Genomic DNA, 17,595 nt, shown 5'->3' with positions numbered 1-17,595 from the left:
GAGGATGGGGGGGGGGAAAGGTCGATAATTAAATCATCTGATTTGTGAGGCAGCTTTAGTTATAATTGCGCCAGTTTGATATTTAAGATGAGAAGCCTGTAATCTGTTTAAGGCACGTAGTATTATTTATATTGTCAACCGTTAAACTGCAAATGGTGAGAGAGGAAAAAAGAGTTTTAAATATTTTGAAGCAGTGAGCTGCAGTGAGCAGATATCAGCCCTAGAACCAAAATCTGACTATTGAAGGGTGGTTGGTGCTAAATTATAAAAGTAAAGAAAAGGTTTTAAGTTTATCAAAGGAATTGAGTTTTTGCATCAATATCTGATTTTAAACTTCTACATTAACCTGATGTCGTAGACCTTTGATATTTAAAACTATAAGAGTTAAAAAAATTTATAGGTTTAAAGATAAAAGGATTTGAAATTTGAGGATGTGACAAAAACTCTATTCCGATAATAAAGAAATTTCTAAATTTCAAACTCAAATTTGATTAACCCTATATATTGGCAACCTGATAGTGTTGATCTTTGATTTTAAAACTTAGATTTTTTTCGTCTGACCAAATTTATAGTTTGAACAATCTGAGGTATACGACATTGGGTTGCAAAGATAAAGGGATTGGAAAGACTCAATTCTATTCGTACATATAAACTTGGCCATTTCTCGATTAAAATATGGAGAACAGAATTTATTCTGACATTTTGATATTTTTGGAATATTCAAAGTGGCTTCAAAAATCCAATCAAAATATTCTTGAGTTTTCGAAATCCCACAAAAAATTCTCAACTTTTTCTTCGAAAATTTTTCAGATCACATTGTACAAATTTTTCTCTTTCAGAGATTTTCTCTTCAAATATTTGCAAATATTTTAATTCAGATTTTGTTCTAGATTTTGATGCTGAACCTTTAAAGTGTAAACCAACACAGTACAGTGTACACTTCAGTTCTGTACAGTTGGTTTCATTTTCTACATATAAGGGGAGTCCCAAAATATTTAAGATTTCTGCTAAGATGCTTTTTTATTCAATATTGTATTCTTAAATAAGAATTTGGAGTAAAAGAAAAAAACTAATTGATTTTTCAGTTTATAAAGTCTCATGATTGTTGGGGAACTCTGCAGTGCAGAATTGACATTTAAAGACCAAGACAGACAATTAGTTGAATATCTTGAAGTGCTATACTCCTGCCTCCCTGCCTGCCTGCCTACCTGCATCCCTGCCTGCCTCCCTGACTCCCTGCCTGCCTCCCTGCCTGCCTGCCTACCTGCCTGCCTACCTGCCTGCCAGCTGGTTTAGAAAATGATTTTGAATTTTCCACAACTTAGAAAGATATGGCCTCAGGTGAGACAATTTAAAAAGAAATTTAAATCAACATCTTTTTTTCGTATTTATATTTCTTTTTCCTGATTAAAATCCATTTTACAGTCCCGGCTTTACCATTTTTTATCCTTTGAATTTTAAGCAAAATTTGCCAATGTGGATACATGATACCATCTAGAATTGTCAAAATAATGAAATTGACTTTTGTTTATTCCAGATATTTTGTAATTTTTTGTGTGCAAACTTAGAAAAAATGTTACAAGCTTTTTTTGGACTGAAAATTGAAATCGTTATATCATAAACTAGCCTATATTATCGTTATATCATAAACTAGCCTATATTACCCTTGGGATACCCATGGATTCCCTATAAACAATTCAACCCAGCTATAGATAATATATATATAAAAATACATAAAAACTAAAATCATATGTTGAATAGTTCTTTTCTTATAAATATATATATATATATTTAACTTTAAAATTTAATTGATTTTAATTAAGGGATGTGGGCAAAAGCTCATGGATACAAATAAAACGATACATCAGTAAGCCTGTTTCCAGTTTGTTATCGAAATATTTATATTTTTTGTTTTACTCAAGATTGATTAAAAGATGTGTATTGTGTACCCCAACGTTTTGTATTGCGCCGTTGTCTTATCATTAAATATTTGACATTTGGGTGTACTCTATAAACCATTATAGTAAATACTTTTTTACTCGGGCTCATTATTTTCTTTCCTTAATCTTAACTATTGAGTTTAGATTTGCATTGATTTGTCATGAAGACTAAAGAAAAATAGCACTTTCAGACACAATTGTGATCCGGCTAGAACTCTTACAATATATATATATTTGAGCGAAGAGCTTTATAATATAGATTATTGTGGCTGTAAATGAGTACATTGCCGGGTCAAGTTGAACTAGTTTATCTGAAAAATGCATCACTTAAAAAGTAAGACCTCGAAATTCTAAATTTTCCGCCTCAATTCTGTAAATATTAAGGTATTTGCTACATTAATCAGCTCCATGGCGTATCTTACTGTTGGGATAATGAGGTAGGATTTTGTTTTCATTTAGATTAAAGTATATATTACACAAAGGGAATTAATAAATTAATCTCTTTTTATCTTTCTTACAAATTAAAATTTCCAGTTATAATCTATCAAACTACTTTTTCAACTAGTTTTTGATATTTTGCTTTATTCTATGATTGTCCATTTTCCTACGGTCTCGTTTCTCTAGTAATTGCTTAAGCTTTTTAATGTTACTTTTCATGTCATTATTTTTTTATGTACTTTGCAAGCTGTAAAATTTCGGGAATTTTCCTGTTCTTCTTGATCATTGTTTAAAAACGACATTTTTTAGAAGCATCATATTTTTATTTTATCCTTCCATAACACTCTCCGGGTCATATAAGATTGTACAGGAAATGGATCCGATCGGTTCAGTCGTGTCACGTTTATTGGACACAGACAAACAAACAAACAAAGAACCAAACAAACCAAATATGTTAATTTATTTTACTTGTAGATCCTGGGCTGCAACTGCAGTTCCTTCCTTGAATAAACCAGGTAGAGATAAACAGATAAATAGATAAATATATCGATAGATCAATAGATTAATAGATTAACAGATATGTCAATAGATATAGATCTATATGTAGATTAAAATTTTTTAATTGAAAGGATTGTGGGCTGAACAACTCAATCCATGGACTATATATTTTAATCTTTGATCTATCCATATATATAAAGATCAATATTTGATCTATCTAAAACATTGACAATTGATCAATCTTGGACCTACTCATTGCCAGCTGATCAATCTTGGACCTACTCATTGCCAGCTGATCAATCTTGAACCTACTTATTGCCAGCTGATCAATCTTGGACCTACTCATTGCCAGCTGATCAATCTTTGATCAATCCAAAGACAACTGATTAATCTTTGATCTATCCATAGACAACTGATTAATCTTTGATCTATCCATAGACAACTGATTAATCTTTGATCTATCCATAAACAACTGATTAATCTTTGATCTATCCATAAACAACTGATTAATCTTTGATCTATCTATAGACAACTGATTAATCTTTGATCTATCCATAGACAACTGATTAATCTTTGATCAATCCATAGACAACTGATTAATCTTTGATCTATTCATAGACAACTGATTAATCTTTGATCTCATTTAAAATATCAGATCAATCTTTGATCTATCCATGAATAACAAATTAATATATAATCTATCAATAACATCTGATCAATTGTATAGTTTTTCATGGACAGCAGATCAGTAATTGATTTTTGGTTTCATTGATTATGATTTTCAGAGCTGAGAGGAGAAATCAATGAATGGGCCTTGGCCACCTCCCCGCAGAAACCGGAAATAATTTCCTGGATAGGTAGGAACTTATTTCCTGGACAGGTAGGAACTTATTTCCTGGATAGGTAAGAACTCATTTCGAGGATAAATAGATAGATAGAAACTCATTTCCTGGATAGGTAGGAACTCATTTTCAATATAGAAAGAAAATCATTTCCTGGATAGTTTGGAAAAATTTTCCTGAATAAGAAGGAACTCATTTCCTGCATAGGTAGTAACTCATTTTTATTTCTATTTCTGGATAGTTTGGTAACTATTTCCTGGACAGTTTGGTAACTATTTCCTGGAAATTTTAGAAAACTATCTATTGGATAGGTTTAAGGTGAAAACCAGTTCACAGGATAGACTTTTTCTTGGAAACGATCTTTGTATTTAAACTAAATCTATACTAAACACATGAATTGAATTATCCGGAAAATATTTCCAACCTCTATTTTGGGAGATTTTAAGTATTTTCTCCTGAAACACTTAATTTTGTATGTTTTTGTTATATTTCATTAATATTTAATTAATTACTTATTTAATCGTAATTTGTATTTAGTTTCCACATTACCCCTGGGAGCTATTTGTGGCAGTTTAATATCCTCCTTCCCCTTAAACTACCTAGGACGTAGACCTACCCTCATACTGGCAGGTCAGTTACTTATTACCTACCCTCATACTAGCAGGTCAGTTACTTATTACCTACCCTCATACTAGCAGGTCAGTTACTTATTACCTACCCTCATACTGGCAGGTTAGTTACTTATTACCTACCCTCATACTAGCAGGTCAGTTACTTATTATCTACCCTCATACTGGCAGGTCAGTTACTTATCATCTACCTTCATACTGGCAGGTCAGTTATTTATTACCAACCCTCATACTGGCAGATCAGTTATTTATTACCAACCCTCATACTAGCAGGTCAGTTAATTACTTAAAGGGTGTTAAAATAAAAAAAATAAAACACTACACTTTTTTCTCTCACAGGCTTAATCATTTTCAGATCATAATGAAATTAATATCACAATGTCTCTAGCAGGTTAGGACTACATGGTTAAAAAATAATCGGATTTGGTAAACATTGCTCTGATTAAATACTCTTCATTTCTTGGGGATGAAACTGATTAGCATACCTGCAAAAAAACATTAATAAAGCTGAAGGAGGTCCAGAACTTGATTAAGAAAGACAAAAATCAATTTAATCTATTCAACATAAGCCTAAAACTGTTAAAAGCTTTGCTAGTTAACAGAATACAAGTTCAGGGTGGAGCTAATATGACCAAACCCCAAGTTGGAGGCCATTGTAAACCAGGCAAATGCAGAACCAGTTTCTTCACTTCTCTTTCAGCATAGAGAATTACAATAAGGAATATACCTAACTATCCTAAAGCTTTTCCTTGTGTAAATCAACTCTAACACGGTCCATGACGGCTCTGCTTGCTGGCAGGACCAAAGTTGTAAACAGAAACTGCAGTAAGCATCTTATGCTGTCAATCAAAGTTTGGTTTACACCTGACAATGTCTATGAAGTATTTAATGTCCGGCCAATAATTGAGAATATTTGGGCCATGGGAAAAAGAAGGTTGCAAGGAAAAATTTGAAAATCTCTATCATCTGAAGCAGTGTGGCGAGAATGGAAATATATACCAGCCAGGTACGCTCATCAAATCCTTTCCCAAGAGATAAAGCGTATTAATTCAGAACCGGGTTGACCAAATCCGAAATTTTTTAACCATGTAGTCCTTAGATCCTAGAGACACTTTAATACAAATTTCACTATGGTCGGATAATATTTAAGCCTGTGCGAGAAAAAAGTGAGAAGGTATTTTAAACACCCTTTATTAGCTACCTTCATACTGGCAGGTCAGTTACCCATTACCTACCCTCATACTAGCAGCTCACTTACTTTATTTTTTACGTATTTTTTGTAATCAACTATTTAAAGGGACAGTTGCGTTGTGGTAATTTCAAGTAACCCTTCATTTAAAAAGAGGTATGTCTGATTCACAACAAGTGTTTAATTCTGATAACTCCTACACATTTTTTCCTGCGGTATATATGCGCAAGTCATTTTTGTAAAGAACCCACTATTGAAAATAAACAGTTTAAAAAATATTGAACAATACCTGGATATCTAATTAATATTTAATCAGACAAATTTTTTAGGGGTACCATTGTGAATCGGACATGCAATGATGTCACTCTACAGTCACTTGAAATTACGTTATTTGATCGAAAAAAAGATTATCCGTTCAAAAGTATGGATAAATACAACCAATGTGAATTATTTGTGGCATTACAACTTTATTCAGATTCTCTAAAACATAAATATAATTATTGCGTGATTTGTTTAGGAACAATATTTATTATCGCAAATTTGCTGATTGGCCTGGCTCAGCTAGATGATATTGTCCCAATGATACTGGTGGGAAGAGTTATGGGAGGGATAGGAGTTGGTACGTACAATTACTTTTACTTCATGTACGTTTAAGGTTGGTATGTACACATACTTTTACTTCTTGTACATTCAAGGTTGGTATGTACACATCCTTTTACTTCTTGTACATTCAAGGTTGGTATGTACACATACTTTTACTTCTTGTACATTCAAGGTTGGTCTGTACACATACTTCTACTCATGTATATTCAAGGTTGGTATGTACACATACTTTCACTTCTTGTACATACAAGGATGGTATGAACACATACTTTTACTTCATGTACATGCAAGGTTGGTATGTACACATACTTTTACTTCATTTATATTCAAGGTTGGTCTGTTCACATACTTCTACTCATGTATATTCAAGGTTGGTATGAAGACATACTTTTATTTCTTGTACATTCAAGGTTGGTATGAACACATACTTTCACTTCATGTACATTCAAGGTTGATATGTACACATACTTTCACTTCTTGTACATTCAAGGTTGGTATGTACACATACTTTTACTTCATGTAAATTCAAGGTTGGTATGTACACATACTTTTCTTCTTGTACATTCAAGGTTGGTATGTACAAATACTTTTACTTCATATACATTCAAGGTTGGTCTGTACACATACTTATACTTTATGTATATTTAAGGTTGGTATGTGCACATACTTTTCTTCTTGTACATTCAAGGTTGGTTTGTACACATATCTTTACTTCATGTACATTTAAGGTTGGTATGTACACATACTTTTACTTAATGTACATTCAAGGTTGGTTTGTACACATACTTTTACTTCATGTACATTTAAAAATGGTATGTACACAAACTTTTACTTAATGTACATTCAAGGTTGGTATGTACAAATACTTTTACTTCATATACATTCAAGGTTGGTCTGTAAACATACTTATAATTTATGTATATTCAAGGTTGGTATGTACACATACTTTTCTTCTTGTACATTCAAGGTTGGTTTGTACACATATCTTTACTTCATGTACATTTAAGGTTGGTATGTACACATACTTTTACTTATACATTCAAGGTTGGTTTGTACACATATCTTTACTTCATGTACATTTAAGGTTGGTATGTACACATACTTTTACTTAATGTACATTCAAGGTTGGTTTGTACACATACTTTTACTTCATGTACATTTAAAAATGGTATGTACACATACTTTTACTCCATACATTCAAGGTTGGCATGCAGTACATTGTACAGTTTGGTTTACTTGATACACTAAAGGTTGATATTTTTACTTTTAATGTGTAAAATCAAGAAAAGTAAATTTTACACATACTTTTTAAAAATTTGACGCCTACAGTGATAGCGTACATTTTGAGCTCCCCACATCCATGCACTATTTACTAATTTTGCACTTAGCCCCCAATTGGCATGCAGTGCAAACCCCATGCCCTAGTTGTAATGTTTGACGAGAATTTTAATTTTTAAATCTATGTTTAGGAATAACGATGCCAGCAACTGTGATCTATATATCAGAGACCACTCATTCTTCATTACGAGGAAGGTTGGGATGTATTCCAGCTCTACTTCTAGCTCTAGGTAGGTATTCCAACTCTAATTCTAACCCGAGGTAGGTATTTCAGCTCTACTTCTAGATCTAGGTAGGTATTCCAGCTCTTCTTCTAGCTCTAGGTAGGTATTCCAGCTCTACTCCTAGCTCTAGGTAGGTATTCCAGCTCTACTTCAAGCTCTAGGTAGGTATTCCAGCTCTACTTCTAGCTTTAGGTAGGTATTTTAACTCTACTTCTAGCTCTATGTAGGTATTCCAGCTCTACTTCTAGCTCTAGGTAGGTATTCCAGCTCTACTTCTAGCTCTTGGTAGGTATTCCAACTCTAATTCTAACCAACTTTAATTCTAACCCGAGGTAGGTATTCCAGCTCTACTTCAAGCTCTAGGTAGGTATTCCAGCTCTACTTCTAGCTCTAGGTAGGTATTCCAACTCTACTTCTAGCTCTAGGTAGGTATTCCAACTCTACTTCTTGCTCTTGGTAGATATTCCATCTCTAATTCTAGCTCTAGGCAGGTATTCCAGCTCTACTTCTAGCAAGTTAGGTATTCCAGCTCTACTTCTAGCTCTAGGTAGGTATTCCAGCTCTACTTCTAGCTCTCGGTAGTATTCCAGCTTTACTTCTAGCTTTAGGTAGGCATTCCAGCTCTACTTCTAGCTATAGGTAGGTATTCCAGCTATTCTTCTAGCTCTAGGTAGGTATTCCAGCTCTACTTCTAGCTTTAGGCAGGCATTCCAGCTCTACTTCTAGATCTAGGTAGGTATTCCAGCTCTACTTCTAGCTCTAGGTAGGTATTCCAACTCTACTTCTAGCTCTAGGTAGGTATTCCAGCTCTACTTCTAGCTTTAGGTATATATTCTAGCTCTAGTTCTTGCTCTAGGTAAATATTCCAGCTCTGCCTCTAGCTCTAAAGATAAACATTAAACATACAAATTCCGCATTTATTGGATTTTCCCAAAATTTTTGATAAAAAATCCTGAAGTTGTAATAACTGATAATATGCCATAATGACCATAAAATACTTTAGATTGAAACACTAATTATTTTATTATAGGGGTTCTACTGGGATACGCTATAGGAGCAGGAGTAGCTTGGCATCAGCTTGCCTATATCAGTCTTATACCCCCTGGAATACTTATACTTGGTTAGTATTATCATTTAATTTTAATTCATTCTTATCAAATGAGAATTAAATTAGATTCATGTTTTTTTTACTAATGATAAAAATATTAATCCATTATTATTGGAGTAAAAGCAAGTGAATCAAAACGAGAAATGATCAATTTGGAATTTTAAAGACACAGAAGATAAAAAAGTATATTGTATAAAGCTAAAATTTCATTAAGGAGTGTGGTTCCTAGCCTTTTGGGGGAGTTCAAAATTTCCCAAATCCAGTTGAAATTCCACAAATACAGTCCATAGAAATTTTGAAATTAACCCAGTGGTTAAAGGGACTGAAAGTGTAATTTTAAGTGACCTTTCACTCTGAGATTTCACAACGGTACCCTTGGAACCATTACCTGCACAAAAATGTGGAAGATATTGTCGTTTTTCTAGGTTTAAAACTATAAGACTCTGATAACTCCTTTATGTTTTCCTGCACTAGAAATGCACAAGTCACTTTTGTAGTGAAACCACTATTTTAAATATTCAGTTTTCAAAATTATAAACGTTGATATCTAATTCATACTTTATCAGGCAAAGCATTCAAGGGTACCGTTGGGAATCTAGCATTTTCTCTTACAGTGAAACCCTTAATAATGAATACATAGAAAGAATTCATCAAATGTCGTATTCTACACTTTCTGATAATTGAATGTTGCAGATATTTAGTTTTTTAATTAAATGATTATATGGAACTCTTTAAAACTGTTCCTGCATACATGGATATTTATTTATTTTCGCAAATACTGAAATTTACGTAATATAGTATAAAACTCATTGAAAAATTGTCAAGACGACATTTTATAAATTCTTCCGATGTATTCGTTATTAAGGGTTTCACTGTAGCATGGAGGGTCACATAAAATTACGCTGACAGTCCCTTTAACAGCTGTTTAAATTGAGCCGCATTTATAAGTTTTGAACTGTGTTCCCTGGTGCCTAGGTATGTGTTTCCTACCCGAGAGTCCGGTCTGGTTGACCAGGAACGGAAAGGTTCAGCTGGCGATTAAATCATCTGATTGGTTTAACCTCGAAAACGAGTCAACCAAGTAATCTTTTCTGAATCAATAAAAATAATATTATTTCAAAGAATAAAAATAATAAATATTTTAACTTAAACATTTATTGGAATATATGTGTTCTACCATTTTCAAATGCGAAGTTGTTGAAAATCTTTTTAATATAACAATATTTGAGATTCAAAATAACTTAGTTTTTAAAGGGAGTGTTCGCGAAAAATGAAAGGGAATATAGGCTTAATGCGATAAAAAAGCGCTTTTGATCTTTACAAATCTTACTTCGATATGTTACGTCTATAAGGAGAAAATATTTTATAATATTTTTTAATTATTTTTTCGCTTTTAACGGATTTCGAAAAATGTGAGTGGTGCGCGGCATTCTTGGATAGTTGCGCACGCGGCGACAAGAGAAATAATCAAATTCAAAACAAATTAGTTAAAAATATTATAAAATATAAACTATATACAAATGTGGCGAAAGATAATCGATGACTATAGGTTGTAATATCTGAATGATTTGTTTGAAATTAAATTGATTTTTTACAATCTAAGTCGTATGTTGCAATTTTCTCAATTTGTATGGGCGCTACGTTCTTCGGTATGAGACGTTTTTAACAATTATCTCCTTTTATACACAACAGATAGAAGTAAGATTAGTAGCAATCAAAAGCGCTTTTTTATCGCATTAAGCCTTTACCCCATTTTATTTTCGCGAACACTCCCTAATAAGATTTCCAAAATTGAATTTTTCTAGGCCCACTGCACCCTCTGCAAACAGTACTCAAGAAAAAGGTAAGTGTATGAAAAGTGTCTCCTCAATAAAATACGGATTTAATATTTTCAAAAATCCCTTGAATAATTGATTGTATAAAAAAGTTTCACGCGATAATAATTGTGAAGTTGAAAATTTTGATTCACAAATTAAAAACACATACGTACTTTTTCCAGTTTCTTAAAACTTACCTAGAATCTTAACGATAGAAGCTGAAGACCTAAATGTATGGATAGCAACTAAACATTACAAAGGCTTTGCTTTACTAATCTCTAAAACATCCCTCCCCATCCTTTCAGCTAAAAAAAATGTCCAATGGCAATAGCAATAGCACCATTTTTTAGCTCTTTAATTATGTAATGTCTTTTTCACGTTTTTTTCATTTTGTTCTGTCTTCAAATTTTTATTTTCACATAAAATTACATATTTTTTAAAGATAACAACAACTTTTCGGAAGAAAAAACAGAACAGAGGGAAAACAAAACAGAAGGTAATAACTTTCAACAAAATTTCTTGATATATTTTGCGTGATTTATCAACCCAATTTTTCTAGTCCTTGCAAAGATCTTTTACTTGCACAATCTATGAATTTCAAGATTTTGTTATTAAAGGGGATTCTGTGGATGTAATTTCAAGTGTTTGTTATTAAAGGTGACTCTGTATAGATGTAATTTCAAGGGTTTGTTATTAAAGGTGACTCTGTATAGATGTAATTTCAAGGGTTTGTTATTAAAGGTGACTCTGTAGATGTAATTAAAATTAACATAAAGAGTGACATTTTCGATTCAGAATAGTAACCTTCGTATGATCAAACATGAAAAAGATATTCATGTTTATAACTATAAAAGTTTATTATTGTCAATTTTAATTTCTCTAGAAAAGGGACATGCGGACTTATTGCTACAGAAGCAATGGTGGATTTTGTTAAAATATTGTTAGAACTGAAGATTTTTTAAACAAAAAAACAATAAAATTTAAACATTTCTTAGCAGTTGAAGGTTTAAAAAGTGTTGTTGTGAATCTGGAATCTTTAAACGAACAGTCATTTAGATTTAAATTTGATTAATATTTAGAAAATACCAATACTACCGAGGATAATGGAAAACTAGAGGAAGCCCAGGCAGAGCAGCAAGAAATCACACAAAAGTAAATAATAATTATTTAAAAAATAACGAAAATAATCATTTTATTGTTAAATTATGAGTATATTCTAGGTTTATGAGTAGAGGTGTCCTACATCCTCTAATTCTCTCCATGGTTCTAATATTACAAGATATATATATATATATTCTAGGTTTATGAGTAGAGGTGTCCTAAATCCTCTAATTCTCTCCATGGTTCTAATATTACAAGATATATATATATTCAAGGTTTATAAGTAGAGGTGTCCTACATCCTCTAAGTCTCTCCATGGTTCTAATGTTCCTGCAAAGCTGGTCTGGTATAAACGTTCTTGTTTTCAAGGTAAAATAGACCTGGAATGTGTAATGAATGAGTAAAAAAAAATTTTTTATTTAAGAAAAATATTTCATTAACCATTTCAGACGGTTGAGATATTCAACGCTGTTGGAAGCTCTATTGACGATTATGTTGCAACAGCAGTTGTTGGTATTGTACAACTAGTGGCCACAGGAGGTAAAGGATAAACACATTTTTTATTATAAATATTTTTTTTGTGAATTTTTACAATTGTTAATCTTACATTACTTTTTTTTTGGTAAAATAGAATATGCGAGAGTTAGCACGAAGCGTGAAAAGAAATTTTGTGACCCTCCCCTAGGCCTGTATAGGACTGTATTCCACTGTACAATTCTGTATTATTCTTTGAAGTCCTGATTAGTATACTAAAGTCCTCCTTGCTCTCCCCATTGTTGCAGGAAGACTTGTCAAACTATAGCTATAACTGTTTATCAAGTTATTGTAGCTAAGGGAAAGAGTAGGAGGGGAGGTGGAGGATTTAAAAAGAGAAATGATAAGGTCAAATTTGAAAAGAAATGATATGATATGATATGATATGATATTAAGGTTCTGTGGTATTGGCGGATAAGGCAGGGAGAAGGATTCTACTCATGATTTCTAGGTTAGACTACTGCAATTGCGTAAAAACACGGCAAAAGATGAACAGGCACAGGCGCTCTATATGGAATCGAGTTTTCGCCACAATCTCTAATTTTCTAATCCCAATATCCTTGCAAACCAATGTCGGAGACCTTAGATATTTCAAGCTATGAAATATCATAGGTCTACTGCAATACATTCGAAAGATATGTGGATTAAAAAAAAATTTTGTTTGTGGCAAAGTCTCAATTCCTGTAGGTCTTAAACGGGAATTACCCTAAAAGGTTGAGACTTAAAGGGGCGACTGATCTAAATTTATTAAAAATAAAAAGCTTAATTATTCTAGCTTGGTGATGACAGTATCAATTGGTATTCTGGGACTCTGTTTTTATCTTAAAGGTAAAATATTTATTGTTAAGGTTAAAATTCTAAATAAATATTCTTTTAAATGTTTAAGGGAGCGAACCCTTGATGCCGGATAGCATTGGCTGGCTACCCCTAGTTTGTATTATTCTTGCTTTTATAGGTAACAAGTCAATTAATTGTTTCTAGCAAACGTTTTGTCATGATCATTTGTTTTAAAGGATTTTCTGTTGGGTTTGGTCCTATTCCGTTTCTTATAATGGGGGAACTTTTCCCAGCTAGGTGAGTTTATGTTTATGTAGATAATTTAGATTTTGTCCTTATAGTTATTAATCGTTTAAAATAATTTTTGACAAAAGATTTCATAAGACTTCCAAGATTTCAAAACTGTATTATGTTAAAGTCTGCTTTTATTTAACTTTACAATATATTTATCGTAAAAAAAATAATAAAACGACCCAAAAATTATTGCTACAACACGTTCGTTTTTTGGCATCGTTTTTGGATCTTTTTTTTGCAAATTTCTGCTGTTAAGGTCAACATTTGACATAGTGAAGTAACAAAATTTTTTAAATAAACGCTTTTTTAAAACTTTTGCTTTTTTTGCACTGTGCAAAATTTTGAGCATGAAAGAAAATTTAGGCAAAATATTAGACTTGTTTAGTCCAAACAAGGTCAAATTTAGGCAAAATATAGACTTGTTCAGTCCAAACAAGGTCAAATTTAGGCAAAACATAGACTTGTTCAGACCAAACAAGGTCAAATTTAGGCAAAACATAGACTTGTTCAGTCCAAACAAGGTCAATTTTTGAAATATAGACTTGTTCAGTCCAAACAAGTTCAATTTTTTGAAATATAGACATGTTCAGTCTAAACAAGGTCAAATTTAGGCAAAATATAGACTTGTTCAGTCTAAACAAGATCAACTTTTTTAAATATAGACTTGTTTAGTCTAAAAAAGGTCAAATTTATGAAATATAGAGTTTTTCAGTCTAAACAAGGTCAAATTTATGAAATATAGACTTGTTCAGTCTAAACAAGGTCAAATTTATGAAATATAGACTTGTTCAGTCTAAATAAGATCAAATTTATGAAATAGAGACTTGTTCAGTCCAAACAAGGTCAAATTTTTGAAAGATAGACATGTTCAGTCTAAACAAGGTCAAATTTAGGCAAAATATAGACTTGTTCAGTCTAAACAAGGTCAAATTTAGGCAAAATATAGACTTGTTCAGTCTAAACAAGGTCAAATTTAGGCAAAATATAGACTTGTTCAGTCTAAACAAGGTCAAATTTAGGCAAAATATAGACTTGTTCAGTCCAAACAAGGTCAAATTTTTGAAATATAGACTTGTTCAGTCCAAACAAGGTCAAATTTAGGCAAAATATAGACTTGTTCAGTCTAAACAAGGTTAAATTTATGATATTTATGATTTATCACATAACTGATCTACCATTACAATCCCGACCAATTTACTTCATGAAGAAATTGTCATTCCTTTATAAAAAGCTGGTTTTTTGGTATACAACAATTTTCATTTAATCCCGCCCCTTTTAAAAATGATAAAAATAATTTGTTATTTTTTACAAAGGAATGTATCATTTACTTTCAGACAAATTAGAATCAATGGAAATTTAAACCCCCTCCGGATTCAGCGATAAACCCTTGGGCTGCGCCCTCGGGTTTATCATTTCCATTGATTCTATTTTGTCTGAGAGTAAATAATACAGCTCACACTGAAGATCCAGGTTTTCTCTGTTTGTCGTATTATTACAATGATTATTATTAGATACCGAAATATCCTTGGTTCCATCTCCTCTGTGACCAACCTGACAACTCTCTTCTTCCTTCTCAGATTCTTCACAGATATGACGAGAGCAATGACATTCCATGGAGTATTCTGGTAACAATACACTTCGTTTCTGTACTCCACATCATATTGGACAGTGCATAGTCAAGGGCGTATACAAAAATAAATCTAATGGGGGCCACATATTTTTGGACCCCCCCTGAAAAACTACTTTATCTCTCCTTCATACAAAACTAGCAGAAAAAACACGGGTTTCCCCTCAAACCCCCAATTATGTACAGCAAACAAATTTTGTATGTTCTTCACTCTTCAGTTTAAAAAGCGTGATAGCTATGAGTTCTGAGGAAAGCCCCCCCCCCCCTGTATACGCCCTTGTGCTTGTGTATAGTTGTAAATTGGTATTTTAGTTTCCAAGCAGAAAATTTAATGAGATTGAATCGTTTTAAATAATTGTAAAAGACTAATATAAAAATGTGCATGTAGAAAAGACAAGGCTCTAAGAGTATTCTGAGTTTGATTTGGCTTTAAATTTCAATTGGAGATAATCCATTATATACGTAATTAAGCTCTTATATATAAATATGAAATATATATGTTAGCTATAGCTGGCCAAACGGTTGGACCAAATTGGCTGACATTTTTGGAGGTAACCCATGGAAACCCCAGGGATAACATAAGCTAAAAAAAAATCAACATTTTTTCTTTAAAATTCGAATTTGTTCCCTAGTCAGTTAGTTAAATTATATTATTAATCAGTAAGAAATTATGACAAATATTTGGCAAAAAGGAAATTTTGAATTCCAAGAACTCATCAAAGAATATTAATAAATTACAGACCGAATATTTGGCAAAAATGGAGGACGTAATAATATGAAATTACTAATAAAATGACGCCCCATTTCACACAAAATAGCCCGCTATGGAACCAACCAACGTATTTTCAGGTTGTACACTGCCATCAACCTGGCAGGGTTCTTCTTTGTATTCTTCTTCCTACCTGAGACTAAAGGAAGAAACCTGGCAGAGATAGAAGATCATTTTAGCGGAAGGAAGAAGATGAATAGTGCATAAACTGCCAACAGTGCACTCTCTAACATGCCCAGTCATGTGTGCTGTCAATGACTGTAGAAGCTATATTAAGGACATATTTTCTTGATATAATCAGCCCCCCATCTCACACAAAAAAAACATATATTTTTACCAAATTAAAATCCGAATTATTTCATAAAAAATGCAACAAACACTGGATTATCTATTCAAAGCATTAAAGAATATTAACCTAAAACTTAATATTCCGAAGAAACATTTAATGGATTGAAAAAGACGCGGTGTCAGTGCACAGAGCACTTACTTTGCTATATTGTTAAATATCTATTCTTCATATACTGCTTAATATCTTAATCGCGGGCATTCTAGTTATTGAATTGTACATTATGCTTTTCGTTCACATAAAATTAATGAATGTTTAATAATTACAAATATTTGTTTTTGAGTTTATATGCTTTATACAAGTAATACTGAATCCAATTCAATTGGTGCAAATTGAACTTAATCTTTATATTCTTATGCAATATGTTTCCCAATAATCTGTATATAATCTTTAACTGCCAAGTAAGTATACATAATGAATACGTAAAAACTAAAAAAAGTTAAGTGTACCTTCATAATAGTTTTTAGCTTATAAATGTTAACAATTAATTCATTGACAGAAGTAATAAATAACATATATATTAAAACCTTTTTTAAAACCTAAATTACAGGATTTATTTAAGGTCTTAACAGAGAGTGTTATGTACACAATCGTAATGATTGTGATTGTGTTACGATAATAATCTGTGCGCCCATACATAATAAAACATCTTTAATTAACAACTGAAGCAAAAACTATTCCTTCAGAAAAATGTTTATAAAAACAAAATTTTAGACAAACCTGGTTTGCGAAAATTAAAAAAAAATAAGTTTGTAACAAAATTGCAAGGATTAAAAGATAGTTGAGTGTAGTTAAAATCAATTCCTATTTTTTCACAACTGGAAGAAGTAAACCTTTGACATTTCAAACTTAGACTACTAAATTCAAGAGAATTCATAGTTTTAAATATCAAAGGTCTACGACATCGGGTGGTAAAGCTAGAGATTTAAAACAAGAGTTTGTTTCAATAACTCAGTTCCTTTCGACAATGTTGGTTTGAGGCTAGGGAAGATTATCCAGAGCAGGGATACCTCATTTGCCGAATGCTGACCCTCTAGGGTGACGCAAACCTCTACCTCGTTCTCGTCCACGACCCTTCCTTGAGCACATTGTAGTCTATATCAGTGACCAGTCTCTTTCCTTCTATCTAGGAGACTTGTTTACCCGAACATATCTCACATCATCCAGACATTCATTATTCCTGCGAGGTGGGGTAAGCATTTCAGTTAAACAATGCGAGGAAACCAATTTTATTATGAGCCACTTTTACTTACTTACTTGCCGACTCAGACCTCCGCTGTCGGAGTAAGAGAGTCCAGTAAACTCCTCCATCTTCTTCGAGATATGAATATGTAGAACCCTTTTTTCTTTACTTCGCAATTTATTGACAATACTATACAAGTTTAATTGGTCAAACTTGAAATTTTATTTTTTTTTCGTTCTGCTAGCAAGTTTAATATCCAGCAAAACATGAAATAGGTAATTGTTCACTGTTTTTTCCATTACTAGACGCCTCTATTAAAGATCAAAATTTCGTACAGG

The 17,595-nt window shown here is 32.3% G+C and overlaps 1 protein-coding gene across 3 annotated transcripts in view; it reads left to right on the top strand.

Moving 5' to 3' along the window:
• LOC111712345 (facilitated trehalose transporter Tret1-2 homolog) overlaps positions 1 to 16,720 on the top strand; it is a 19,339-nt gene extending 2,619 nt beyond the window's left edge. For 2 of the 3 annotated variants that reach the window (XM_023486923.1, XM_023486924.1), the window contains exons 2-21: positions 1,086 to 1,341; positions 2,325 to 2,377; positions 2,853 to 2,893; positions 3,662 to 3,733; positions 4,256 to 4,348; positions 6,054 to 6,155; positions 7,609 to 7,707; positions 8,732 to 8,821; positions 9,785 to 9,890; positions 10,615 to 10,652; positions 11,069 to 11,122; positions 11,706 to 11,778; positions 12,003 to 12,096; positions 12,177 to 12,267; positions 12,658 to 12,712; positions 13,037 to 13,089; positions 13,148 to 13,216; positions 13,275 to 13,335; positions 14,844 to 14,957; positions 15,809 to 16,720. In XM_023486923.1, the coding sequence (XP_023342691.1) occupies positions 1,300 to 1,341; positions 2,325 to 2,377; positions 2,853 to 2,893; positions 3,662 to 3,733; positions 4,256 to 4,348; positions 6,054 to 6,155; positions 7,609 to 7,707; positions 8,732 to 8,821; positions 9,785 to 9,890; positions 10,615 to 10,652; positions 11,069 to 11,122; positions 11,706 to 11,778; positions 12,003 to 12,096; positions 12,177 to 12,267; positions 12,658 to 12,712; positions 13,037 to 13,089; positions 13,148 to 13,216; positions 13,275 to 13,335; positions 14,844 to 14,957; positions 15,809 to 15,935 (1,527 nt within the window). In that variant the 5' untranslated portion in view covers positions 1,086 to 1,299 and the 3' untranslated portion in view covers positions 15,936 to 16,720. The remainder of the gene's footprint in view (positions 1 to 1,085; positions 1,342 to 2,324; positions 2,378 to 2,852; positions 2,894 to 3,661; positions 3,734 to 4,255; positions 4,349 to 6,053; positions 6,156 to 7,608; positions 7,708 to 8,731; positions 8,822 to 9,784; positions 9,891 to 10,614; positions 10,653 to 11,068; positions 11,123 to 11,705; positions 11,779 to 12,002; positions 12,097 to 12,176; positions 12,268 to 12,657; positions 12,713 to 13,036; positions 13,090 to 13,147; positions 13,217 to 13,274; positions 13,336 to 14,843; positions 14,958 to 15,808) is intronic. The other variant, XM_023486925.1, reaches the window with a different exon arrangement.
• Positions 16,721 to 17,595: the final 875 nt, after the last annotated feature.

Source organism: Eurytemora carolleeae, unplaced genomic scaffold (assembly GCF_000591075.1).
Source record: "Eurytemora carolleeae unplaced genomic scaffold, Eaff_2.0 scaffold1262, whole genome shotgun sequence".
NCBI lineage: Eukaryota > Metazoa > Arthropoda > Copepoda > Calanoida > Temoridae > Eurytemora > Eurytemora carolleeae.
Note: the sequence above shows the minus strand (reverse complement) of the source record. Positions and strands in the feature narration are given on the sequence as shown.